At 27.2% G+C, this 27,894-nt stretch overlaps 4 protein-coding genes across 5 annotated transcripts; 3 read left to right on the top strand and 1 right to left on the bottom strand.

Moving 5' to 3' along the window:
- Window positions 1-266: 266 nt before the first annotated feature.
- On the top strand, window positions 267-4,382 carry LOC103573590 (syntenin-1). 2 transcript variants are annotated; one of them, XM_008552737.3, is made up of 8 exons: window positions 267-411; window positions 867-935; window positions 2,116-2,322; window positions 2,390-2,497; window positions 2,566-2,801; window positions 2,883-3,036; window positions 3,690-3,799; window positions 3,873-4,381. In XM_008552737.3, exons 2-8 carry the CDS (start codon window positions 885-887, stop codon window positions 3,922-3,924), a joined length of 918 nt encoding a protein of 305 aa, XP_008550959.1. In that variant the 5' UTR covers window positions 267-411; window positions 867-884; the 3' UTR covers window positions 3,925-4,381. The 2 variants fall into 2 exon arrangements, with proteins under 2 accessions (XP_008550959.1, XP_014300196.1); XM_014444710.2 differs by lacking the exon at window positions 267-411 and adding an exon at window positions 691-781 and having other exon boundaries at window positions 3,873-4,382.
- A 1,064-nt stretch (window positions 4,383-5,446) lies between these two features.
- On the top strand, window positions 5,447-12,614 carry LOC103573589 (TBC1 domain family member 15). Its single transcript, XM_014444709.2, has 8 exons — window positions 5,447-5,591; window positions 7,695-7,787; window positions 8,278-8,785; window positions 8,854-9,128; window positions 9,947-10,145; window positions 10,242-10,459; window positions 11,049-11,363; window positions 12,041-12,614. Exons 1-8 carry the CDS (start codon window positions 5,562-5,564, stop codon window positions 12,392-12,394), a joined length of 1,992 nt encoding a protein of 663 aa, XP_014300195.1. The 5' UTR covers window positions 5,447-5,561; the 3' UTR covers window positions 12,395-12,614.
- Window positions 12,615-13,311: 697 nt separating this feature from the next.
- LOC128667239 (putative uncharacterized protein DDB_G0282499) lies at window positions 13,312-24,281 on the top strand. Its single transcript, XM_008552733.3, has 4 exons — window positions 13,312-13,804; window positions 14,994-15,711; window positions 21,143-21,248; window positions 24,103-24,281. The coding sequence occupies exons 1-2, from the start codon at window positions 13,560-13,562 to the stop codon at window positions 15,697-15,699; spliced, it is 951 nt and encodes a 316-aa protein (XP_008550955.1). The 5' UTR covers window positions 13,312-13,559; the 3' UTR covers window positions 15,700-15,711; window positions 21,143-21,248; window positions 24,103-24,281.
- On the bottom strand, window positions 17,013-27,745 carry LOC106694208 (cysteine-rich venom protein 6). The gene is made up of 3 exons (XM_053741724.1): window positions 27,680-27,745; window positions 27,478-27,575; window positions 17,013-17,111 (listed from the first exon to the last, which is right to left on the bottom strand). The coding sequence occupies exons 1-3, from the start codon at window positions 27,732-27,734 to the stop codon at window positions 17,013-17,015; spliced, it is 252 nt and encodes an 83-aa protein (XP_053597699.1). The 5' UTR covers window positions 27,735-27,745.
- Window positions 27,746-27,894: the final 149 nt, after the last annotated feature.

The raw sequence follows: 27,894 nt of genomic DNA, 5'->3' as shown, positions 1-27,894 counted from the left end.
ATTATCGACTTATTTAATTTAAATATAAGTTAATTATTAATTAAATAAAAGAATAATTAAATTTAACAATTACTAATTAGTAATTGAAATTAATAATCGCGATTATTAAAAAGTTACAAATAATTTAAATTTTTCCCGCTCGAACTTCATTCTCTTTTTATTTCATTATTCATCTCCTTTCAGTATACATACATATATTCCTATACATATGTGTGTTGACATACCTACACATATATAAAAATATACACATGCATATATGTCAATAATTGAGTATAGTTTGACATAATCCGTCGTTTTGTCAAGTAGCTCAGGACTTCAGTGAAAAACACATTCAACAAAACAAAAAAAATAACAATAAAAATTTTAATACAATCGATTTTAAATCATATTTGACTCATCAAGTATCATCAGGTAACTAAATTAGCATCTCAAACTGTCTAGACATCATAAACTATTATACCAAATACATTAAACACTAAAATATTTTTTTCTTCAACTCAGTTCTTCCATTCTATGACTAATCCCTTGCACTTACACCAGACTCTCACTTCTTATTAATCATAATTATTCAATTAACTCAAGTATCCCATTAAACACCTTAAAACACACATAATTAAACTTACTTGACAGTAAATTATTACATCCGTGTATAAAAATATATATTTATATATTTTCTAGAATTTTTATCAGTGTTATCAATTGTTTTTTTTTTTTTATTTATTTTCAATTTTCCTCTTGGTATTTTAATCGTAATCTCTTGCACAAGTTTACTCAATAACTAGTAATAACTTATGATTACAACTATAATTATAATTATAAATATAATTGTTATTTAATTTAATTATATAAAATATTTTAATTTGCAGATAAAAATAAAAGTAAAAATGTCTTTATATCCATCCCTAGAAGACATGAAGGTGGATCAGATGGTGAAGGTATGTAAAAAAAGTTTTACAAAAAATTTTGAGTCTATTCCAAGATCAATAATCCTTTGTACTTTATTTTAAATAACATCTATACAGTCGACTATCGTCATAAGCCTGGTCTAAGGATACAGGGGAAATTTTTATTGAAATTTCAGTCTCCACTACCGCGCGTTTAGTTTTGTTCTCGACTACTAGTTATATGACTGTTGATTAATTGTTTTTGTGTAATTAAATGATTTACAATTTTATTTAATAATAAAAATTTAAATTATAAGTACAAGCAAATAAAATTTAAAATGCTGTAGTTTTTAAATTTAAATATCTTTAATAAATTTAAATTTGTATGGTAAAATAAAATTGTAGATATTTTAATTACAGGATACAAGTAATTTAAGTTTGCTTAATATTGATAATCAATCAAAAATTTTCGATAGAATAAATAATAATGATGTGTGCGAATAGTTTGAAATTACGAATTATTGACATTGAATCGAACTTCAAACTATTCGGAAATTTACGAATACAGTCAACTACTTGTCATAAGCCTGGTCTAGGGGATGCAGGGAAAATTTTTATTGAAATTTCAGTCTCCACTACCGCTGCTTAGTTTTATTCTCGACTACTCGTTATAAGCCTGTGTCTATTTTATATCATTTTACACGTCATATTTACGTTTTGTCACATACGTCAGTATCCCGATTTATCTAGTGCTTATAGCACTAAAATAAATACTTATCTTTTTACACAGATAATAATTGTAATGTAAAAAATAATAATGACAACGGTATTAATTACAGTAATAATAATAATAATTTTTATTGATCAACATAATGCGCAATAAAACTTTTAAATTGTAACAGAAGCTTTAATTGTAATTAATTATTACAATTATCAACAATAAATAATATTTAACTTAATATTTATAAAATTGTCCGCGCAAGATCGATAGTAAATTTTCATAATTAATTTAGATATTTTGTTGCTATTGTTAGTTTATAATTTATGGAATTTTAACGGAGGCTTATAACGGGATGTCTGCTACGAAACTCAAAAAAATGGTTAAGTGGGGGCTGTTTGGTCTCAGTACCTGCCGATTGAGGGGAAGAGGCTTCAAAGGGCATGCTTATGACGGCTAGTCGACTATATATATACATACTTAAAAATTATTACTTATATTTTTTTTACGCAGGCTCAGATGAAAGTTGAGTCTCAATTTACTCCAACTGCACCATCACCGGTCTCAGTAAGTCCATCAGCACCGGCATTGACACCACCAGGTTACAATGACTTGCCAGGACAATTATATCCAGCTCTGGGTGATTACATGGGTCTAGAGTTAAGCCCAGAAGCTATTGAAACTAATATGCCTGAGTACACAATAGCTTACCGTGAATCTGTAATTATTTGTTTCTTTAATAAATAAAATTTATTGATTAATTAATTATTAATAAGTAAATTTTTAGATGGAAGTCATGAAGCCAGAATCAGGAACTTTGAATGGTATGATTGCACCATTGTCTAAAGATTCATTGGGATTGCAAAGGGCTCAAGTCTCTAATGGGATTCGTGAAGTAAATATATTTATTTGAAATAATTAGTGAGCTGAATAATTAAAAATATTTATTTACTTTTTTTTTAGCTGACACTGTGCAAAGACAGCGATGGTAAAATCGGATTACGTGTACATGAAGTAAACAATGGGATATTTGTTTGTCTGGTAAGTCCGGATTCCCCGGCAGCCAAAGCTGGATTAAGATTCGGTGACCAGATTCTTGATATCAATGGAACTTCTGTTGCTGGATATACTATGGATCAAGTTCATAAGATATTTCGTAATGCTCCTGTTAACAATATTAAAGTTATTGTTCGTGATAGGTAACTTTTTTTTTCTATTTTAGTAGTTATTGTTTGTTTTTGTTTTTTGGGGGATTTATTTTTTTATTTGTTTATTTGCAGACCACTGGAAAGAACGATTACTATGCACAAAGATAGCTCGGGGCAAATCGGGTTTCAGTTTAAAGAAGGTAAAATAATTGCGCTTGTTAAAGATTCATCTGCTGCACGTAATGGAGTTCTTACTGATCATCAGTTGTTGGAAGTTAATGGCAAGGTAATTTTTTTTTATAATTTGGGTGATAAAATTTTATGTTAAGTTTATGTTAAAGATGAAGTTTTTAACTAAATCATGAGAGATGTGATAGAAAGAAACAAAAATAAATTTGAAGGAAATTAAATTCTCTTTAAAATTGGACCTTATAAATTTTTTTTTGTAAATTCAAATTGAAACAAAGTTTGAATTAAAAAAAAAAAAATCCAAATTCTTTATTCTTTTTAATAAATTTTTTATTTTATTTTCAAATTAAAATTCCGGCTAAAAAATTAAAAATATGATAAAAATAATTGAATACAATTTTGTAGATAAATAAATTTTCTATACAGAAAAAAAAAGGATTTCTTGGCGCAAGAAATTTTTTGCACTATGAATTAAAAACAAAAATTGTCAAGACTAGAAAAAAATTTTTGACGTAGGAAATGTTTTATCCCTCAAAAATTTTTTTTTTCTGACTCGAGAGAATTTTTTCTCGTCCCAAAAAAATTTTTGTTTTCAATTCATAATGAAAAAAATTTTTTGCTCCAAGAAATTCATTTTTTTTCGTATAATAAAAGTTCTTATCAATTCGGCAATAAAATTTTCAATTCTGAAAATTTTTAAGTTAAAAATCGTCATAAAAACTTGATAAATATTTTTAAAAATTTTTTCAGAATGTTATTGGACTAAAAGATAAAGAAATAGTCGCCGAAATAGCCAACAGTCCCAGTGTTGTAACAATAACTGTAATCCCTTCATACATTTACAACCACATGATCAAAAAGTAAGTAGACCCTTTAATAAGTAAAAAAAAAAAAAATTTGACACAAAGTAAAAATAAAAAACTTAATTTTCAGAATGTCTGGAAGTCTTTTGAAAGCAATGGATCATTCAGTGTCAAATTTCTAGGACAAACCCCAACGGGGATACAAGACTTTTCTTATTATTTTTACATGTTCATTTATTCTATGTTTAATTATTTTTTTCAAGTATTTTTATCTGCTAGTTTAAATCTTAAATCTTTTTTACTCTCTTGATACGACGTTGAAAAAAATGAAACTTATCATCGTAAGTCTGTCAGATCTTTGTTAGTAAAATAAACTAAACAAAGATCTTAATTAAATAATCAGTTGCCAAACAAATAGTAATTACAATAAAAAAAACAAATATATATATTATATATACGAGCTATATACTGTTAAATTACTCATACTAGATAACTACGTATACTATTTTGTTAATAAATATTTTATTACTAGACTTAAAAAAATAATTAAGTCTATAAATAAATAATCTACTTTATGGTTAATTTATTTTAGACAAAGGACTTATTTATTTATAGACTTCGAGCAGTTGATTATAAAATATCTATAATTATAATAATAATAAATGACTAAATAATAATAGTAATATTAATGTATATTATAATGATGTTATTTTTTTTTGTGACGAATAAAATTTTTTAAAATTAAATTTACTGAATTTTTATGACCAAAAATTATTAAATATTCAAATACATACATTAAAGTGGTCATTAAAAATTAAATTTTCTCAGGCGCTTAAAAAGCTTCTTTTTAGTAAAAAAATATCTGGGGAATTTGGTTTTTTTTTTTTTTTTTTTTTTTTTTTTTTTTTTTTTTTTTTTTTTTTTTAGTAAAAAGAACACGTGCCTCAGGACGATCAAAGTTCACTTTTCGATACAATCGCGGTTTTTTTTAAATATCTCATGAAATATGCACTTTAAAGGAAAAAAGCATAGGAACAATTTTGTAGGAAATTAAATTCTTGACAAAAAAGGTCATGTTCATTTTTTTTATAAAATGTGTATTCACGAAGATATTTTGAAAAAACTTTTAGATCTTATCAATTGAGCATTTTAAGGATAACAAATTTTGAAAATAACATTTTTCTAAGTATATAGAAGCTATAACAAGCATTAATGATTGATATGTTACGAGTTACGAAGTTGTCTATATTTAAGAAAAAACGTTATTTTTAACATTCGTAATCCTTAAAATGCTCAATTGATAAGATCTAACAAGTTTTTTCAAAATATCTTCATAAATACACATTTTATAAAAAAAATTAACATGACTTTTTTTGTCAAGAATTTAATTTCCTACGAAATTGTTCATATTATTTTTTCCTTTAATCCGCATATTTCATGAGATATTTAAAAAAAACCGCGATTGTATCAAAAATGAACTTTGATCGTCCTTTGGCACGTGTTCTTTTTACTTAAAAAGAAAAATTCAAATCCCCCACGTATTTTTTCACTTAAAAGAAGTTTTTTATAGGGCGCCTGAGAAAATTAAATTTTTAACAACCACCCTAGTGTGTATGTATAGTAATTGTGTTTCTATGTCGTATATATATGTATATATGTCAATAAAATGTACAATAAGTGTAATATAGTAGTTGTAAGTACGTAAATGTATAGTACGTGTCAAGTTGTCATTCACCAAAAACCTTTACGACGAGTATGTGCGGTACAAGTGACAATTTTATTGATATTGTCGTAAATACATATAATTATTATTATTTAAATGATGTTCGAACCCACGGAACCCGGAAAGGTTTGTTATCATTTGGTTAATTGATATCAATAATTTTAATTACTAATATTCATTATTTTAAATGAATTTCCCAGTGTTATTATTTTTATTGTATATTATGATTACACGCTCCATTATATAGTTTTATTTGTTTTGCTTTGATTAAAAAACATAACTTTTATTTTTATTGATTTTTTTTTATTATTTTTATTTGGGTTATTTTATTTTTTATGGTTTTTTTTTATCATTCGTTTATTTTTCTCTTGTAGTATGATACTCTATTGCGTTTCAAATTTTTTTTACTTTAATTAATCATATATACATATATATATATATATATGTATTTATTTATATATATTATGTGTGGAATTTGAGTTCAATAAATTTATCTGTGTATATATTATTTAAATTTTTATAGTAAACATGAAACTGATAATTTTTATATTTGAAAAAAAAAAAAAAAAAGAAATATTTTAAAAAAGTTGCAAAAGTATTTATATATATATTTATATTCTGGAATAATTTATTATATATGTCGACATATGTGTAATTTGAGTTAAGAAAACTTATCTTTTTAATTATTATTCAAACTTTGATAGTAACAGTTTTATAGTAAAAGAGAAAAAAAAAACGATTTTAAATTCTATTTAAATTTTTTTTTTAAATTTTTATTTAGATTTTGAAATAATTTATTATTAATAGGGTAAATAATCCATTTATTGACAAAGAACTAATGATTGACAGTTAATTTAATTTAATTATTTATTTAACCTGTTTCGAAATTTATAAAAGTCATATATATATATATATATATATATATATATATATATATATATATATATATATATATATATATATATATATATTTTGATAATATAAGAGATAGAAGAAAAAAAAATAAATTAAATTTCGTGATGTCTATGAAAATAACACGATTGGGAATTCCATGAAAATTAATATTGCATGTCAATAATTGGTACAATTACGTTCTTTGTTTTTTTATCTCTATGTTTATTTATTATTAGAATAAAATGTAATACATAAATTATAATGTATAACATGATTCTTAGTGTCAATAATTGATGATTCTAAAGTTAGCAGACAACTAAAAACTTTTTGATTTTTTTTTTCAACAAATTAAGGGGAAAAGGATCTGAGATACAAAAAAAAAGAGATATTCTTGTGATTTTTTTTTTAGAGTATGTTCTTTATTAAAATTCTTTAAATTTGTGACATTCTTAAGCATCATTTCAAGAATATTCTGCTAAATTTTCATTAAAAAATATTGAAAAATAAGCCAGTGGTCGTGGGGAGAGACGACTCACTTTAAATAAAGTCTCCATGCGGTAGGCAGGATAACTCATGACTGCTTCATCTGAAATCAAAAAATCAAAAAGATTTCTTTAGTACATAAGTTTGGTGGATTTGAATGAAGGAATAAACAAAATATTCATTTTTGAATTTTTAGTAAAGGTACAATAAAAAAAACTGATTTTTATCAAAAGTCGCTCCTTTTGTTTTATTAAAAAATAAGTAGTTATGGAAATAAAAATTCTTCGTTCAAATCCTAGATAAACTTATGCATTGAAGAAATCTTTTTGGTTTTTTGATTTCACATGAAGAAGTCATGAGTTACCCTGCCTACGACATGGGGACGTTTTTTAAGGTGACTCGTCTCTCCCTACTACCACTGGTTCATTTTTCAATTTTTTTTAATGAAAATTTAGCAGAATATTTTTGTGATGGTGCTTAATAATGTCAGAAATTAAAAAAATTTTAATAAAGAACTCTGAATAAAAAACTCACAAAAATGTACTCTTTTTTTTTGTATCTCAGAGCCTTTTCCCTCCTTAATTACAAAAAGAAAAAATTGAAAATACGCGCATGTAGAAAATTTTAAAAGCTATCAGTGCAATTTTTTGAATATTTCAATTTTTTACAATTTATCATTTTTAAAAAAATTCAAAAATTATCAGACGTTGGCTAACTCTAGAATTATTAGAATTGGGACTTATAGTTTTATTCAAAATGTTTTTTTAAAAAACAAAACTATCTAACGTCAGATCTTTACAGCATACAATTTTAATGAGTGATAGTAACTCTATTTTTTATTTTGTTTTGTAGGAATTATGTATTCACACTGGAGTTGTCCTAAGCGGTGCAAATATTCGAGAAGATGAAGTACATAGTTCAGGAACATTAAATATAATTGAATATGTAAGAAAATATTTATTATATTATTTATAAATATTAATTATCTTGAATCTAATAAGAAAAATTCGTTATTGACTTTTTTTTTTAAGAATTAGGGGAGCTAGTCAATAAAAAATAATCTTCATTTAAATATAGAAATAAAGTAATTCTTCATTTAATCATAAATTAATCATTTTCTCTACGTTTTTATTGACAAGTGACTCACTATTACTTGATAATTTTATAAAAACAAAATTTCATGTGAAACTTTCTGTGAATTATTTATTGATTTTATTTATGTTGTATTTAAAATTAAAATTGTGAGTAAATTATTGAATTAACGACAAAAATCATTGAATACAATTTTATAGAGAATGAAATTCTCTACAAAATTAATCCTTATAAATTTTTACGTAAATCGAATAGTTTAAACAGAGTTTCAATTCCAAGTAAAAAAAAAAAATTGCATTTATTCAAATTTAAAATAAAATTATATAAACATTTTTATTGATAGAGTTTCGGTAAATGTATCGAATGGAAACCTCAAGAAGTATCAGTAGTATCAGAGAATCGAGACCAAGATCCCGAATGGTCTGTCGTCGAGTCCCACACCCGCAGAACGCGGACATCGTCCGAGGGTCCCGACTCTCTAGGCCGCGCACGCACCGTCCGGATTCTCTTTTGCGATCTCAAGTCCGTGCGTCTCAACCACGGAGGTCAGCAGTTGATATTCATGCAAAAAGACGGCACAACCTACGTCGCTTTTTTCCAGTTATCAAACGCTGAAAGTTTTGTCAACTCACTCAAAGGATTCATTAAATTCGTCAAAGCTAAATCTGATAAAAATTTATACCTCGTTCTCGATAGCGAGTACAGTAGCACAGTATTGAATAAATCGTTTGCTGAATTAGATTTATTTCAAGAGAATACGTCTGACTATGTATGGAAGTTTGTTAAAAATTTACACAATCGTCCTTACGAAACTACACTAGAGGCTTTTAGTAAACTTGCTGATATTTGGCGTAAGTATTTTCTATCAATTAATGAATTCAATCAATCAATTAATTAATTAATTTATTTATTTATTTAGTTTATAAAGAACCAGTTAAACAACCAGTTGAAGAAGCTGTTGCTGATTTACTAAATCGTTCATTAACTGTCGACTTGACATCACAACCACTTGGTTCAAGTGGTTCCGGTGAAGAGTACGAAGTTATTGGTCAACCAGGACACAAAATAATTCTACCTCCACGGCCACCATGTCCACGTGGTGCTCCATTATCACAAGAACAATGGGATAGATGTAAAGATGATGAAGGAAGAATAACAAATCCAGACGCGATACGTGAAATTATATTTCGCGGGGTTTGTATTTTATTTATTTTTTAGTTCACTGTAAAAAATTTTAGGAGTGAACACGGAGTGGATTTTTTGTTTATTTGATAACCGGAGTGAATTTCACTCTGAAGGGAAGTTTCGGAAAATATTAATTATAAAAAAAATTACTAATACATAGTGAGTCTAAGTCTTTGATATTTTGACATTTATATTGAGTACGGAAATAATTACGAGCTCCCTTTCCATATATTCACGCGAAATGATTTTTAAAAATTATAAGCAGCTGATAATAAAACTTTTACAAATATAATTCCACTGAGTCACGAACTGTCATATGATTTACATCAATCATACCACGAGATAACATTTCATATTGTACCGAAATATAAAATATTCCCATAAAAACTATGCTACTATAGCTATTCAATAATTTAATATTTTCACTATGTATTATATATATGAAATTATAATTTAATGAGTTACTAAAACATTTTATAAATTAAAAACATAATATTTTAAGTTTAATTATTAATATCTGAATGAATTATTTATTGAAATAATTATGTTTCTAATTAACAGCTGTTTCTATTAAATATAAATTTATTTAAGTATTAAAACTCTAGACCGGAGTGAATGCAGATTTAAATAAAATCCGCGTCACTCCGAAATCACTCCGCCCATAAAAAAATCCCTGTTCACTCCATAAGCGGAGAGATTTTTTTTTAAACTCGGGAACTCCGAGTGACGGAGTGAATTCGGATTTAAATAAAATCCGTATTCACTCCTGATTTTTTACAGTGTACAGAAAAAATTTAAATTTAAATAATTTATTTTTAAATAATTAGGGAATAATTCCGTCATTACGTTATGAAGTATGGAAATTTTTATTAAATTATTATCCGTGGAATTCAACGATATCTGAAAGAATAGAATTAAAAAAGTTAAAAACTGACGAGTATTATAGAATGAAATTGCAGTGGAAGTCGATGTCTGCTGACCAAGAAACAAGATTTTCAGATTATCGTGACCGCAAAAGTCTCATTGGTAATTTAATATCTTTAATAAATAAATAAATGAATAAGAATAATTATAAGTGGTGAGCTAATTGATGCTAACATGGTTGTTTATTTTTAAAAATAGAAAAAGATGTCAATAGAACAGACAGAACTCATCCGTACTATTCGGGTGATAATAATCCACATTTATCACAATTATATGACATACTTATGACTTATGTTATGTATAACTTTGACTTGGGCTATGTACAAGGTATGAGTGACTTACTTAGTCCTATTTTATGTTTGATGGACAGTGAAGTTGATGCTTTTTGGAGTTTCGTTGGCTTTATGGATAAAGTCGTAAGTATTTATTTGGGTAATTATGAGTGAGGCTTCAGTAGTTTTATAACTAACTAACGATGCGTCGTAAAAAAAATCTGCAGACTTATTTTTATAGGGAATTGAATGCTCTACAAAAAAAGTCTCTTGTCATTTTTTGATAAATCCATTTGTTCAAGTTATTTGAGCTTGAAATCAAATTTCGAGTAAATTTTGAGATCTTTTTACTTTTACGGCGAAAATATTAGACTTATCACAAAATGTCATAGGATCTTTTTTGTAGATAATTTTATTTCTGAGAAATTATCTTTCATAAAGTTTTTCAAAATTTCGCATTGTTTTCTAGTTATTTTAATTTTGATGTCAAGCTCTTGAAATCGATCAGAATTTTAAGTGTTTTTTTAATTAAAAAGATTTAGCTTGAGTTCCACGTTTTGCTCCCCCCCTCCCCGTTCTTCCCGATATTTACATATTAATAAATATTTATTAATTAACTCTTCGATTTTTTATACCCGAAAATAAGCGAAGCCGTACTTATAATTACCTTTATCTAATTTAAGAACACTCCCAATTAAATAGCCATTAATTACCTAAAAAATATATTGTCTAGAGTTCAAATTTCGAAATGGATCAAGCAGGAATGAAGGCTCAATTATGTCAATTGAATAATTTGCTACAAATAACAGAGCCACAATTAGCGCAGTATTTAATAAGAAATGAATCTGGAAATATGTTCTTCTGTTTCCGTTGGTTGCTTGTATTATTTAAACGAGAGTTCAATGCAATAGATATTATTAAATTATGGGAAATATTGTGGACTGATTTACCCTGTAAAAATTTTCATTTATTAATTTGCACGGCCATACTTGATTCTGAAAAAAGTGCGCTAATGGAAAATCGTTACGGGTTTACTGAAATTCTAAAGGTAATTTATTTAATAAATAAAATATTTAATAAATTAGTCGGCTACCCGCCATAAGCCTCTTCCCCTCAATCGGCAGGTACTGAGTCCAAACAGCCCCCCTTAACCACTTTTTTGAGTTTCGTAGCAGACATCCCGTTATAAGCCTTCGTTAAAATTCTATAAATTATAAACTAATAATAGGAACAAAATATCTAAATTAATTATGAAAATTTACTATCGATCTTTCGCGGATAAAAATTTTATAAATATTAAGTTAAATATTATTTATTGTTGATAATTGTAATAATTAATTACAATTAAAGCTTCTGTTACAATTTAAAAGTTTTATTGAGCATTATGTTGATCAATAACAATTATTATTATTATTACTTTCATTAATACCGTTGTCATTATTATTTTTTACATTACAATTATAATTTGTGTAAAAAGATAAGTATTTATTTTAGCGCTATAAGCACTAGATAAATCGGGACACTGACGTATGTAACAAAACGTAAAAATAACATTTAAAATGACATAAAATAAACACAGGCTTATAACGAGTAGTCGAGAACAAAACTAAACGCGCGGTGGGAAGACTGAAATTTCAACAAAAATTTTCCCTGCATCCCCTAGACCAGGCTTATGACGAGTAGTCGACTGTAGAATAATTTATAATAACTAAATTTTTTGTACAGCATATTAATGATTTATCGCTACACATTGAATTACCATGGACTTTATCAAAAGCTGAAGGGATTTACCATCAATTAATGTCGGTTGCACCAAATTTACCTGATCACATACGAACAGTTATTGGTCTCCAACCATTGAATAACACGTCGCCTTCAACAAGTGATTTGGACGATGAAAGTAATGATGTTACTGCTACAAATAATGATCAAACGAAAGCCAATAATTACAATGGGGAGGAACAAATAACAACCACAACAAACAACTCAAGGAGAAACAGTAACTCGAGTGGCAATAATATTAAATTAGGTAACAATGAGGTTGCTTTTGAACGCGGTTTGAATATGTCTTATATGTAATTTATTATTATTATTATTATTTTAAATATAATTATTAATTAATGCCGTTATTTTGTTTATTCTCAACCAAGAATATGCAATTGCCGTTTGTGTTATAAAAATATAAATCAATGAGTTTGTTGATGAGTTTATTTTCGGTTGTTGTTATTTAAAAAATGAGTGATAAATTTTGAAATTATTATTTAATGTGTGAGTTTAAATTAAAATACACATGCATATATATAAATCTATTTATATATATGTATATACATAAATGTGTAAACATTTAATGTTGAGTAATAAGTTTATTAATTTGTTTTTAAAACAACTTTAATCTTTTTACGAAAAGTAAATTAATAAACTATTGTATTTTATAGATTTATATATCAAAATGTTATTATCTTATGTACATTTATGTAATAAATATTAAATAAATTTATGTATTACGATATATTTAGTGTAACTCAATATCTTGATTAAGGGGTTACGTTACCGAACCTCTTTCTCACACTCAAAAAATAAACGAGACTATCTTTGCTGCACTCGTAGAGTAAATAAAAATTTTAAAACAATTTTTCTCGGAGACGAATCAGAATTTTTGAAAATACGAAATTCCTAGCCCTTTGTTAAGGTTTTAAAAAACTCTAAAGACTCTTTATTTTAGATTTTTAGTGTTTGTCCGTGAATTAAATTGATTTGAAAATCGGTTACCGTTACCCCTTAAAATAGAAAACGTCCGGCTGAGCGCGATTTTAAAAACAGTCATTCAATTTAAAATTATAATCTATTATAAAATAATTTGATAAATCATATTTTAATATATTTAGATTCACAAATAATTATTTATCAATAATGATATTTTTAGTTGTAATTTTTTTTTATAAAAATTATAACAAAAAGCCTTAAACAGTCGAAGTGAGCGACTAATGGTACTGAGGGGGTATTGGGGCTTTTACTACTAAATTTTCACATTCTTTGTGCTTGTGAAATTAAACGTCAAAATGTATGAAATTCATAACCTCAAAACTTCGTTCCTTCTCCGTTTCCAATCTCTTGTTTACAAGAATATAAATTTTTGTTTTTAATAATTTAATTAACTCACTCTCATAAAATAATTCGTTATCATAAATAAATAATAACTACAAAACAGCATAAAAATGCTGCTCATACGATAAGTGCTCAGTAAATGATGGAAATAACTAAAAAATGTGCAAAGACTCATAGACGTAGAAAGAGGTTACTTAAAAATCGTCGTAAAAACAGAAACAAGTATTACAGTAAATTTAAATTAAAAAATAATTATAACAAACTATTTAATAATTATATTATCAGTGATGATCCATTGTCTACAAATAATAAAAATATAATGGATTTCAAAGTACCTGACTCGTTTTGGGACACTTATAAATTTGCTCAAGATTGGCAACACAAGTAAGCTAATTATTAAATAATTAATTAGTTATTTATTTAATCAGAGTGGTTACAAATCGGGAATTATCAGGAAATTGCAACCGGGAAATATCATGGAAATGTCAGGGAATATCGAAAAGTATCCAGGAATTTAATTTAAAATCTTTATGTGAATGTACCAGACATCAGATAATTTAAATTTTAAAGAAATAAATTAATTAATTTAAATAATGAAATTTAAAAAAACGCGCGCTGATTATTCAATTTTCTAAATATGCATTTTTTATGTTTTTTTTTGACCCACATTTCATTTATTTATTTATTAAAGAATGAATAATTATCAGTTACATTTACACTCATCGAATTTTTGAATGAATTATTTGAATAAATGGTTCAAATGATTGACATTACGGCGAAAATATTGGTCTTATCAGAAAAGTTATTAAACAAAAGTTGTAGGAAATTTAATTTAAAAAAAAAATCTCTCCTATGATTTTTTTATACGGCCAGTATTTTCACCGTAATTCCAAAATTAAGATTCATAATGAATGATTTACATTTTTGATAATTATGAAATTTTTGATTTCGAAATTACGGCTTTCTTATTAAGTTTACAAAAAAATTATAAGAGACATTTTTTTTATAAAATTAAATTTCCTACAACTTTTGTTTGAAAACTTTTTCAATCAGATCAATATTTTCACCGTAATTCCAAAATTAAGATTCATAATGAATGATTCAAATTTTTGATAATTATGAAAATTTTAATTTCGAAATTACGGCTTTCTTATTAAGCTTAAGAAAAAATTATAAGAGACATTTTTTCTATAAAATTAAATTTTCTACAACTTTTGCTTAAAAACTTTTCTAATAAGACCAATATTTTCGCCGTAATATCAAAAATTTGACAGCATTATTTATTATTGATTAATTTTAAATCAAAGCAAAAATCCTGGCCCTACTTATTATGCACGGCCCCGGAGTAATTCAAGAAAATCATCGAAAAAAAATTTCAAAATTTTTGCTCGTCCTAGAAACTGTCTGGCTTCAATAAATCTTTTTCGATAATTATTTAATTTAATTTAATTTGATTTAATTATTGACAATGAAAGTATAATCAAAACTTTGAATATTAATGATACAAATAAAATTTCTGAATCAGGGAAAAATATGAAAAACAACTTATAGTAATTATTTATAATGATTGCAGGCATCAAGTTAATTGGTGGAAGTCCAAATGTATCGCATTAGAGCATGAAAATAATTTGTTACGTGATAAAATACGTGAATTAGTTGGTTATTATAATAATAATAATGCTAATATTTATGTAAATAAACAACAAAGTAATTCAAGTTATGATAAACAAAAAAATTTTCACAATAAAGAATTATATTCATCAAAAGAAAATGCAGATAATTCTAATGATCAGAATCAGTATAAAGATTTTAAAAGATTCGAATTAGAGTTGAATGGTCAAGAATGTCAACATTCATCGAATAGTTATCAGTATGGTCAATATCAATACCAAGATTCAAATCAATTCAATAATTCTACTGTTCAGTATGCAGAAGAAGAAAAAGAAAAAGAAGAGGAAGTTGAAGAAGAATTTGGAGAGGAAGATGAACTAGAGTTCCAAGTTGATGAAGGTATGATGAAGTTTCTTGAGCAAAGTATTCGGCACAAAATGGAACTAAAACGCAAGCGAGAGCTAGCCGCAGAGGAAGCCAAGAATGACGAGGTTGAAATAGTTTCCCATGAAAATGATGACAAGATACGTTTAGAAGAAGCTAAACTCCTGTATGGACAGGGTTGTTCACGGATCATTGCTCTGGAAACAACAATGCAGGTGTCTATTGATCAGTATAAATCTAAAGAAGAGCCGGAGTACTGGCCCATTATACCTCTTAAGCCGTAATAAATTAGCATTGTAAGTAATATTTTTTTAATTATAATTTTGAATTTTTATCTAATAAATTGTTTGGTTAGTTAAACAAATTGTTTATTCATTATTTTTACTTACACACTTTCTTGACGAAATATAAATATAGTTATATTTTAGTCATTTAATTTTTTAAGTGGGAGGGGGAGGTACGTCTAAGATCATACTTAAATATGCAAAGAATGGGTGATATGCAAAAATATCGCAGTGTAAAAGTAATTTAAAAATTGGCGCTTACTGGGTTTTGAAATCGGGCAGATTCAAAATTATATTGAATAAAAATATTAATTAATAAACTTAATTAAAATAAATGAAGAATAATTATTATATTTGTACCAAAAGACATTGGTAATGTTGAACAAATTGAAGTCTTGTTTTTCAATTTTCTCGCATTCCTATAAAAAAATTATTTATAAATAATTTCTTGTACATATCAATAGAAATTTTCTAATATTAAATTGAATTAAAACTATCTTTTAAATTATATATATTATTAAACCGTTAAAATTTTTTTCCATTAAAAATTTGATATATTTTCTTTACTTTTGCAAGCTCATCGATTACCTGAAAAAAAGTAAATAAATAAAAGTAACACGTTATTGTTTAAAAAATTTTTTTTTCAAGTTTAGTTTTCTTATCATGTCTTAATTGACGTATTTCATTTCAAATTATTACTTCTTTTGTTCCTTTTTGTACCCAAAAAAAATACTCATAGTTTTGTTACTTCATCTCTTACTAATTAATAATTACAACGGCAGCCTCTTGTATTATTGGTAAATGACGTTATTCAAACACAGATTAACTTCAATGATTGATTAGACAATCAGTTAAATGATAAATAAATTATTTGCCTGTAGCTGCAGAACACAATTTAGGATTTGCACACTAATCACAAATTAGGATCATATATTTTACGTCACATTTAATTCATCATTATAATTGTCAATAATCAATATTTAGTATGAGATAATTAATAATTTAGGTTTACTTACATAACAGTCCTCCAAAAATTAATAATTTAATTTTTTCTTCGACAATTTTATTTAAGATTTTATTAATTTTTTATTAAAACATACTTTATATGCATACGTAACTGTTTTATCAATGACATTCTATAATTTATTATATTTTAATGCTCTAATTTGCATTATTTTTGTTCTTATCACTTCTGATTGACAAAAAATTAATGAATAATTTTTATAAAATTTTATTTCTTTTTATTGAATTAAATTTATCATTTAATCAACAATAATATTGACATATTTACTTAATATATAATGTCACTTTCTTTAATTTTTCGGGCACTCACTTGCTGGCACACATGAATCGGTGTCAGAGTTTCTATATGTTCCGCGATTGCATCTACAGCCACCTTCACCTTCGCACACCTATTGCAATATTAAAATGATTAATTGATACATGGAAAAAAAATTCTAGCAAAATTTACGGTGTTAATATTGTAATCGTGGACTAGGCTTTTTTTAGCGTCAATTTAAAAATATTTTATTTCAAAATTTACTATGTGGGTTATATTTTATTACTATTTAACATCGTAATTTTAACAAAGACTTTTAGGATCAGAAATTACTTCAAGAATTACAAGTTAATATCGTAAAAGAAAAGAAATAAAAATTACAATTCAAAAACTATAATTATTGCTATATTTATCTTTCTATGTACTTTCGAATAAAATAAATATTACAGTGCTGCCTCTGTTACAATACGATGTAAGCTCGAAAAATTACGATAATTTATCGTAATTTTTAAATACTAACTGCGTCCTCCGCAAGAGGCGCTCTCATGACTTATGAACGTATATTCAAATCGTTTATATAGACCTTAAAAATCAGTCAAAGTGTAAGCCCTTACTGGGCGAGTGGTCCAAGGCGCCTGACACTTCGAACTCGAAAGGTCTTAGGTTCGAATCCAACGTCCGGGCGATTAATATTTTATTCTTTTATATAAATTTTCTCTTAGAATTTTACGATATTCACATCGTTATTTATACTAGAGAGCTTAAGACTTGGTATTATTTGTCTGAAGTATTATTTCTTAAATGAAATTTCCAACGCTACATCTAGTCTAAGAGCCGGACCTACTTCGACCTTCACCGATCCTGCAACCTAATGAGATATATTTTTTAAAACGCTTAAATAATAGTTCAATACGCCTATAATAGCTTGCCTATCAAAATCCTGACCAGGCTATTTTTAAATAAATTAATAAAAATTAAATTTTTTTTAATTTTTTGCTGTTCTTGCAACCTGCCAAATTGTACTCTAACCGACAACAAATAATGCATAGAATATGCCGCGGTAGCCTTGCCTATCCATTTCTTGACCAAACTACCTGGCACGCGGGTATAAACAGGTAAGTCAATATAAAAAACTCCACCGACCTATAAACCACTTGAATTTTATACCAAAATGTAGTTAATTTTATAACAAACACGATGGTATAGGATTGCCTACGAAAAACCGGTCAGTAATATCCATTGTCAGGCTTTGAAGTTTACAAATCGGAGCAAACAGTAGTGCGCGAGAGAGAAAGTCGAGCGGCAAAAGTCCGTGCGTTAGAAGAAGACATAGCATGACAAATGTGCACGCTACATCTAGCAGGCAGCAGCACCAAGAGTAGTGCGGTGCTCGTCACGAGATCGCGCCTACCACTTGTAGTGTGTCCCTGTTAAGAAACATATTCTAGAATCAATATACACCAAATTTTAGTACGATTTAGTTTGAATATTTCTGTCATCTGACAAAGTGACAAATGTCTTTTTAGTTGGTACTATAGTATATCCTATTTAACATCATTCCCTTTAAAATTTGATACATTTTTGACTGAGAAAAAATTCAAGTCTTTATTAAAAAAGCAAACTTTTGGAGCAGAAAATTTTTTTTTCTCGGCCTAAACAACTTTTATTTTCACTTAAATAATTTATTTTTTGGAGTAAGAGAATTTTTTTCTTGCGTCAAGAGATTTTTTTTTTGATCCAAGTAAACTTTTTTTGGTTCGAGACGTTGATTTTTAGGCGAGAGATGACTTATTTTTTTTAGCCAAGAATTTATATCCTTAAAATAATCAATTTTTAATTTCGCTTCAAAAATAAATTTTTTTGGAGCAAGTGAATTTATTGTCTTGAACCAAAAAAAAGCTTATATAATACATGCTCAAAATAAACGCCGTTGAATGCCTAACTTCGGCCTCATAAACTTTTTCATTAAACACTCGCCATTTCTGATTGGTCTAATGCAGTGTTTAAACTTTTTTTAAGCATTTTTGCATCCCTTCTATCACGAAATTTGACGAAAATAGGCGTGATATATTCCTACTCTATAATCCAAGTTATCAAAATGTTTAAGATAGGTTACCGGGATGAACCTTTACTTAAAGCTGTATAACTCGCAAAAAAAAATTCTCTAGATTACACATGCGCATTAAATTGATCGGCAAACGATTGTGGATCGTCATTTATTGATAAGTTTGGCCGTGTTCGTTGGCACTTTTTTTTAACGCAGGCGCCTTTAATTTTAATCTGCGCATGCTCAAAAAAAATGTCTATTATTTATTTAGTTATTTATTTACTCACAATGTGACATATCTGACTTCAAAATTAACCTATAGTATTATTAGCTTAAAAATATTAAGAAAAATATATTTGCTAAATCGCATTCCGTGAAGAGTATCGGTACAAAAAATCTGGTATGTAATTTACCCGATTGAATTTTTTCTTGTGTTCATATTGAAATTCAAATAAGATATTATTCACTAGACTCGGGATCCAAATAAATTCTCTTTGTTATGATGATGATTATCATGATGATCTATAAATTCTCTTTACGAAATCAAATTCAGCAAACATGTTGTTATTAATATTTTGAAACTAATATTATTATAGGTTAATTTTGTAGTCAGATATGACACATTATGAGTAAAGAGACAAATGAGTTGATGTCTATCACACAGATCCCAATGAGGCAAATGTATTGATGATCTAGATCTCGAATGTCCAGATTCCTGATAATACAGATTTACTTTCTTATTTACTTACTGACCTTAAATCTTCAAAAAGAAAATGTTGGGTTCCAGAATTTCTAAGTATTCTTATAGAAAGTCTTTAGAAAATTAGGGCTTGTTACTGTTTAAGAAAATCCATAGAAAATCAAGTCTTGTCACCCTTATAAAAGAAACGATTTAAAACAATGAGAAAAAAAAATTTTTAATATTTTTTAATGCTTTTGAGAACTTTGAATACTTTTGAATCACCCTTCTGATAGGTATTTAACATTGCAAATCGTTTTGAATCATTTCTTTCAATCAGGGCAGTGTGTGAGAAAATCCATAGAAAGTTTATAGATCATCATGATAATCATCATCATAACAAAGAGAATTTATTTGGATCCCGAGTCTAGTGAATAATATCCTATTTGGGTTTCAATAGGAACACAAGAAAAAATACAATCGGGTAAACTGCATACTAAATTTTTTCTGTACAAATACTCTTTACGAAATGCAATTCAGCAGATATATTTTTATTAATATTTTTAAGCTAATAATACTATAGGTTGATTTTGAAGTCAGATTTGACACATTGTGAGTAAATAAATAAATAAATAAATAAATAATAGCCATCTTTTTTTTAAGCATGTGCAGATTAAAATTGAGGGCGTTTGCGCCAAAAAAAAGTTCCAGCGAACACGTCCTGTGTGCCACCTTAAATTAATAACCTAAACTATAATTTTATTAAAAAGTAATTAAAAATAAAAATGGAATCAAAGGAGGATAATATAAGTGAAAGTGAACCAGCGACTCCACCAGAATTTTCTCAAGCTGCTGATCAAATTTCTTACAATTTACTGCCAGATAAATCAAGGAACGCTTATCAAAAAGCTTATACGTAATTTTTGGATTGGCAGCAAACTAATAATTTTTGTTTTCAAATTTAGCAGAAATTCTTTAATTTTTTTTCTCCGTCTAGTAAAAATTATTATTATCAACATTAAAGTGTTATGCAACAAAATTATCTCAAAAAAATAATTATCATTAGAAATGTCAAAGGTCACTATTTTCAACATAGAAAAGTCACGATCTGCAATTTATCAGAAATTCTTTAATTCTTTTCTCCGTATAGTAAAAGTTATTATTATCGACATTGAAGAGTTATGCAACAAAATTATTGCAATAAAATAATTATCCTTGGAAATGGTAAAGGTCACTATTTTCAGCAGATAAAAACTAGCGATCCGCAAATCGATTACACAAAAGCTCATAGAACTTCGAGAACAACGATCGGTAATAAATCATAATTGCGTATATATTTTGAATTATAACTTTTTTGCTATTGAATTTACAAAAAAAATAAGTTTAATATTTTTTGTAGAAAATTTTAAGCTCTATAAATTAACTATTGCTTTTCCAGCTCAAGATACAAAATCAAAAAAATGTCGAAAATAATTTTATTATTATCAATTTTCGTATTGATTGGTCTCTACGCTGGTACAGATGCAGCATGTCCAGGCCGTTGGGTGAGTAATTACCATAACACAATAAAAAAATCTAAGCAATGAATGGTCCTACGGGCCACCCCTAAAACTTCTCACTATTTTCAAGCTTGAAAAGTGCGATAACATTATTATTAGTAAATTGTTGAGCTCATCGAGTTCAAAAAACTGTTGGAAGAACAAATCCATACGGAAAAATATATATCCAAGATTATATGGCGGCAAAATAGCATATACATATGACAACACTAAAGATATGAGCCAGATATATACTATTTTGGCGGGATATACTTTTTCATGCGAGAAAAATTCATTTTGCTGAAAAAAAAATAATTTTTATCCGACGAAATTTACTGCGGAACAAATCAACCGATATGCATGTGCATGCTTTGTGACATTCGAAATAGCTTGTTGAGACTTTGTTTTATACTCCGTAAGACTTGGAAACTACTCAACCCCAGTAAACACATCGACGTAAATTTTACGTCAGAGTGATTTTACGCTATGTCATAATTTACGTAAGATATAAGTCACGAATGAGTCAGGTGTGACTCATTATTTTACACTTTTTCACGTAAGATTATGATGTAAAACTAATGACGTATACATAACGTAAATGTGATATCCGTGTGATATTCCATGACGCCAGTATGACATATGGTCGATGTCAAAATCACCAATCCGGAAAAAATATTTTTGAAAAAAAAAAAAAAATTAAATACCGAATTTTTGATTTGATTATTACCGCGCGAACGCATTACAAATACAGAAAGACGAAGTGATAGCAGTAAATGATGAAAAAATCCTGGGTGTCCTGTGGCTTCGAACACAGCTCCTCTTGGCTGGTAGTCCTGAGCATTGATCACTGGTCCACATCACGAGAGTTCCAGACTTGTGCTTAATTGATGTATTTAGAGTGAAATGCCGGTAAAGACAGAGTCTATAAGTTTTCGTGATGGATTTTTACAAAATTTAAAAAAACTCCATAAACTTATATGAAATTTTATAAAAACAATATTCGACGGCCTCGATGATAATTATAAAAAAATTTATTAAGTTTCTCCAATTTTTTTAATTTTCTGTTATGATATGAAATTTTAAAAATCTTATATAAAATTTTGCGAAACATTAAATAATTTCACAATATTTTATGAAATTCAATCCATTGAAAAACTGCAATACTACACTTTACAATCTTAATATCAAAGAAGTTCAAACTGTCGTCACATTTTCTTTTTCATCCTCAATGATATTTTGGGTATATCATCTAAAAAAATAAAGTTACTTTTTTTATGCTCACGCTAATTTATTAATCTAAAACGTCTGAAATCTATGATTGACTTTATCGATTGTTTTGGCCCCAAAAATGTTCGACATTTAGTTGTTATTTTTACATATTTTTGAAAATTAATTCTATGATTGGTTTATTTTAATAAATAGATGATAAAAACACAATGACTTAGAAATTACATCAGCATTACATAAAATACTGAACTGTCACTGATGTAAAGATATGATTTAAGAGTGACATCCATATTAAGTATAATCGTGACTTTGCTAATGACATAAATGTATGATTTTAAAATTACGTCATTATGATGTACAATAATGACTATATTACTACGTAACAATGTGTTGTAAATTTGATGTCAAGCGTACGTAATACATAAGCCATAACTGTGACGTCATACAAGAGTCATTAGCTTACATCAATATGATGTCAAGTTTTTACATTAAAGTCATGTAGAATTTAAATGTAGTTTTTAAATTAAAGTCATGTAGAACTTCAGATTTACATTAAATTTACGTATGATGCCGTGACATTTCTATGACCTACTTATGACGTCAAAACAAGGTCATGTGTTCACTGGGACCGATCGACTTCCAAATCTAATCCATTTTAAGTCTTGGTGAACCCTTTCGATTGCCACCGTAAACGTTCAATTCGTTTCACAGCGAGAGAAAAATATCGTCAGAATGAGTATACATATCTCTACACTGAAAAAAAAACTGTATTCAAGTATCTGCGTGTTTGTATTCTCCTGAGTAAATATTTGTTTAATCATAGCAAAAATATACTCCAACCCAGTAATATTTTCTTGATTTAACAATTTGTATTCTTATTTCTAGAAAATGTTCTTGGTTGGAGTACATTTTTAGTCAAAATTCTGCTATTTAAAATATATTTTTAACACATGTTTTATATACATTCAAATATTTTTTATCTATTTTTAATATTTTTTTTTTAATATAAAAAATGTATATTTTTTAAGTTTTATCATATATTTTTTTTATAAATTTTTTTCATTGGGGTAGCCTCCCGTAACTCGGAAAGTAACCACTGTGAACGCTTCAGTCGATTTAATTTCTCCTGCCATGGCTTCACTCAAAGTGAATAGCCAATTTTGTTGTACGGATCATCGCGCTGGCAAAGCGGATACTTATATTAATGAAACTACATATGTTTACAAAGGCTATTTAACGTATTTTTAAATTAACTAAATTAATACTCATCCTAACCTAAATGTATATCTTTAATTTAGTAATACCACAGTCTATTGAATTAACATGTGAGTATTCTTATAGTAGTCCCGGTGGAAAAGTCCTAAAATCGAAAGTGGGGGTATAGGAAATATGTGCTTGCTAATGGTAGTGGAAGGACAACTTTATTGCTGGGACTACTATAAATAATATACGAATCGCTATTCTGACGATACGTGATTTGAAGATACATTAGATATAATTATTCTGACAATATTTTCCTCATCGTGTGCGTCACTTGAAAGTTGATACAATAAAAATTTTTTGTTTATACCTTTCGATAAACGACAATAATTTCAACTGAAAAATGAAAAATCAGTAAAATATTTTTTTTTAGTGCCATCCATCCGAAGGTTATCACTGTTGTGAAGGATATGTGTGCAATGCGTATTATTTCCAAGGTACGTGCATAACTAAGTCAACGGTCGATGCATTAATTGCTGTAGGAAAATAATTATAACAATACAGCAAAAATTTAAAGATGTATTTTTCCAATCAATAAAACTCTCAATACACAAAAAATTTTTTAATTGGTTTTCATTAATTGACAATTTAATATCTTCTTTATCAACTCTAGGAGCTATTATTTCACACGGCGAAAAAAATACAGTAAAATTTATACTAAAGAATATGAGAATAATTATTTAATTTATAGATAGTAACTTGAAACGCTTTTGATTTCTATGAAAAATTCATAAACAAAAGTGAATTTTACTGTCCCGTTTAGTAAATTTTATTATATTAGAATAGAAATAAATAAAATAAAAATTTTAATAGCTTCTAACTTTTTATTGTTATTGCTACCATTTTTAATATTATAATTATTATTATTATTATTTATATTATGATTATTATTATTGTTATTATTATATACGTCATTGGTGTTGGTGCCGACTTAAATTTTTAAAAAATCACTTGTTTCAACCGAGATTCGAACCCTGATCTCCCGCGCGCGTCCTTTCCTATATCTGACGGCCGATGGTCCGTCGAAAAAACGTTTCTGAACTTGTAATACATATTTGTCTATGTTATCTTCACCAACTTTTAATTTTATTTATACATAGTAAAATTTACTGTACAGATAGTAAAATATATAATCGTTTTAGCAAAATACATAGAAGAAGAACCTACGTCATGGCAAGGCACCTAGGACAAGTTGATGTAAGTTTCTTGGCGTAAAGGTTAAACTTTTTTTATAAGATTAAATTAGTTAAAATTTTATCGTTTTTTATAAAATCTATTTATTTATATTTAATTTTATTATCTCTGTACATGCGGGAAACTATTTAATTGCCGATTTTAATTGTCAGGCGATTTTTCTAGACATTGACAAATTTCTTATTAATTCAATTAGAGTTAGAAGCTGCTGATATCTATTCTAGGAATAATTTTGCTTGAGTAAAGATTGTAATAATAAAGTTGAGTTTTAGTATCGCGGGGAATCGAGTCTTGCTATTCGTGATAAGTTGACAGCACAAGGCACGAGCGTGGCGCATGCGCAGTAGGAATCTTGCAATTTTCTTTAGCTAAAATTATTAATTATATTCACAAAGAAACCTAGCTTTAATTATTTATATTAAATACAGAGATAGTTAATTATAAAAAAATTATTGAATTTATATTTAAATTTATTTCTTGATTATTTGGAACCAATTTTCCTATACCAAATCGAGCTGCGTACTCGGCTACATCAGACATAAAGAACCCAGCGCTCAACGTCTACACGAGTATCTGAAGGAGGATTGTCCGAACTTTCAGGTACGAGGAAGCCAGGGCATACCCTTACAAATCGACTTTCTCTCTCGACTTTCTCTCTCGCGCACTACTGTTTGCTCCGATTTGTAAACTTCAAAGCCTGACAATGGATATTACTGACCGGTTTTTCGTAGGCAATCCTATACCATCGTGTTTGTTATAAAATTAACTACATTTTGGTATAAAATTCAAGCGGTTTATAGGTCGGTGGAGTTTTTTGTATTGACTTACCTGTTTATACCCACTTGCCAGGTAGTTTGGTCAAGAAATGGATAGGCAAGGCTACCGCGGCATATTCTATGCATTATTTGTTGTCGGTTAGAGTACAATTTGGCAGGTTGCAAGAACAGCAAAAAATTAAAAAAAATTTAATTTTTATTAATTTATTTAAAAATAGCCTGGTCAGGATTTTGATAGGCAAGCTATTATAGGCGTATTGAACTATTATTTAAGCGTTTTAAAAAATATATCTCATAAGGTTGCAGGATCGGTGAAGGTCGAAGTAGGTCCGGCTCTTAGACTAATCGTAAAAATTACGATTTTGAAAGTCTAGTCCACCACTTCAATAATCAATAGGACAAATTACGATATTTTTATCGTAAATTTTGCTAGAATTTTCTTTCCGTGTATTTTATTAAATTTAAAAAAATTGTAGGTGAATAATTAAAAAATAAATTGTCTTAGTTTGTTTTTTGTAAGAAACAAAAATTGAGACTCGAAACATACTTTGAAATACTGTATCAAGAACTTTTTATGAAATTTAAAGTAAACTCTTCGAAGTTATTAACAAGTTCAAATCAGCTAGAACTAAAATTTAAATTAACTTATTTATATACTTTATTTTACATAACTTTAAATTCCCAAGTCAGAAATGTCATAAAAATTAAACTCACAATGTATATTATTTTATTTGATTTCAATACTTTTATATAGTTGGTTTTTAAATACTTGACATTTCATAGCAAGACTTTCTTAAATTCGCAATTATTGAAAACTAATTAAAATACTATTGTTATAAATTAGTCCACACTGTAAAAATTCAGGAGTGAGTATGGATTTTATTTAAATCCGAATTCACTCCGTCACTCGGAGTTCCGAAGTTTAAAAAAAAATCTCTCCGCTTATGGAGTGAATAGGGATTTTTTTATGGGCGGAGTGATTTCGGAGTGACGCGGATTTTATTTAAATGTGCATTCACTCCGGTCTGGAGTTTTAATACTTAAATAAATTTATATTTAATAGAAACAGCTGTTAATTAGAAACATACTTATTTCAATAAATAATTCGTTCAGATATTAATAATTAAACTTAAAATAATATGTTTTTAATTTATAAAATGTTTTAGTAACTCACTAAATTATAATTTCATATATATAATACATAGTGAAAATATTAAATTATTGAATAGCTATAGTGGCATAGTTTTTATGGGAATATTTTATATTTCGATACAATATGAAATGTTATCTCGTGGTATGATTGATGTATATCATGCGACAGTTTGTGACTCAGTGGAATTATATTTGTAAAAGTTTTATTATCAGCTGCTTATAATTTTTAAAAATCATTTCGCGTGAATATATGGAAAGGGAGCTCGTAATTATTTCCGTACTCAATATAAATGTCAAAATATCAAAGACTTAGACTCACTCTGTATTAGTAATTTTTTTTATAATTAATATTTTCCGAAACTTCCCTTCAGAGTGAAATTCACTCCGGGAATTAAGTAAATAAAAAATCCACTCTGCGTTCACTCCTCAAATTTTTTACAGTGCAAGCTATAATAATTAATTACAAATTAAATCAATATATAATATAACTATTCTACTAATTAAATTTTTGCAATTAATGTCATGTCATTGACGTTAATTTATCAGCAAGTAAAAATACACAAAACAATGATACTGTTAATTATTTTATAAATTAATTGTTAATTAACTAAAGTACTTATACATACTACATCACAAGCTGGTCGTCGATAATTGCAACTAGGTTCACAAGTTCTTCCGCATTCATCAAAAGATTCATTTTGCCCACAGTTTTCCGCTTGGACGCCTAAAAATATTTATTTTATTCGTTAATTGCCCTATAAAATTAGTAACCGAATTCCTTAATTAATTAATTAATGAATAAATTATTAAAATAAGTAAAGTATTTACATAATAAATATGCACAAAATATAATCAAACAGATGTGTAATGGATAGCGAGTCATATTTAGTTTAATCTCCAATTTAAATTTTTCACTCTATTTATTTTTATTAATTTATTCAAATGAATTATTTACCGTGTTTGGTAAATATTATTTTATTTTCAGTGTATATTTATGCATCTACGTACATATAATACGTGTTATCTGTTGATAATATATTCAT

This window comes from Microplitis demolitor, chromosome 9 (genome assembly GCF_026212275.2).
Source record: "Microplitis demolitor isolate Queensland-Clemson2020A chromosome 9, iyMicDemo2.1a, whole genome shotgun sequence".
NCBI lineage: Eukaryota > Metazoa > Arthropoda > Insecta > Hymenoptera > Braconidae > Microplitis > Microplitis demolitor.
The sequence above is the reverse complement of the archived record's forward strand: the minus strand, read 5'-3'. Positions and strand labels throughout refer to the sequence as shown.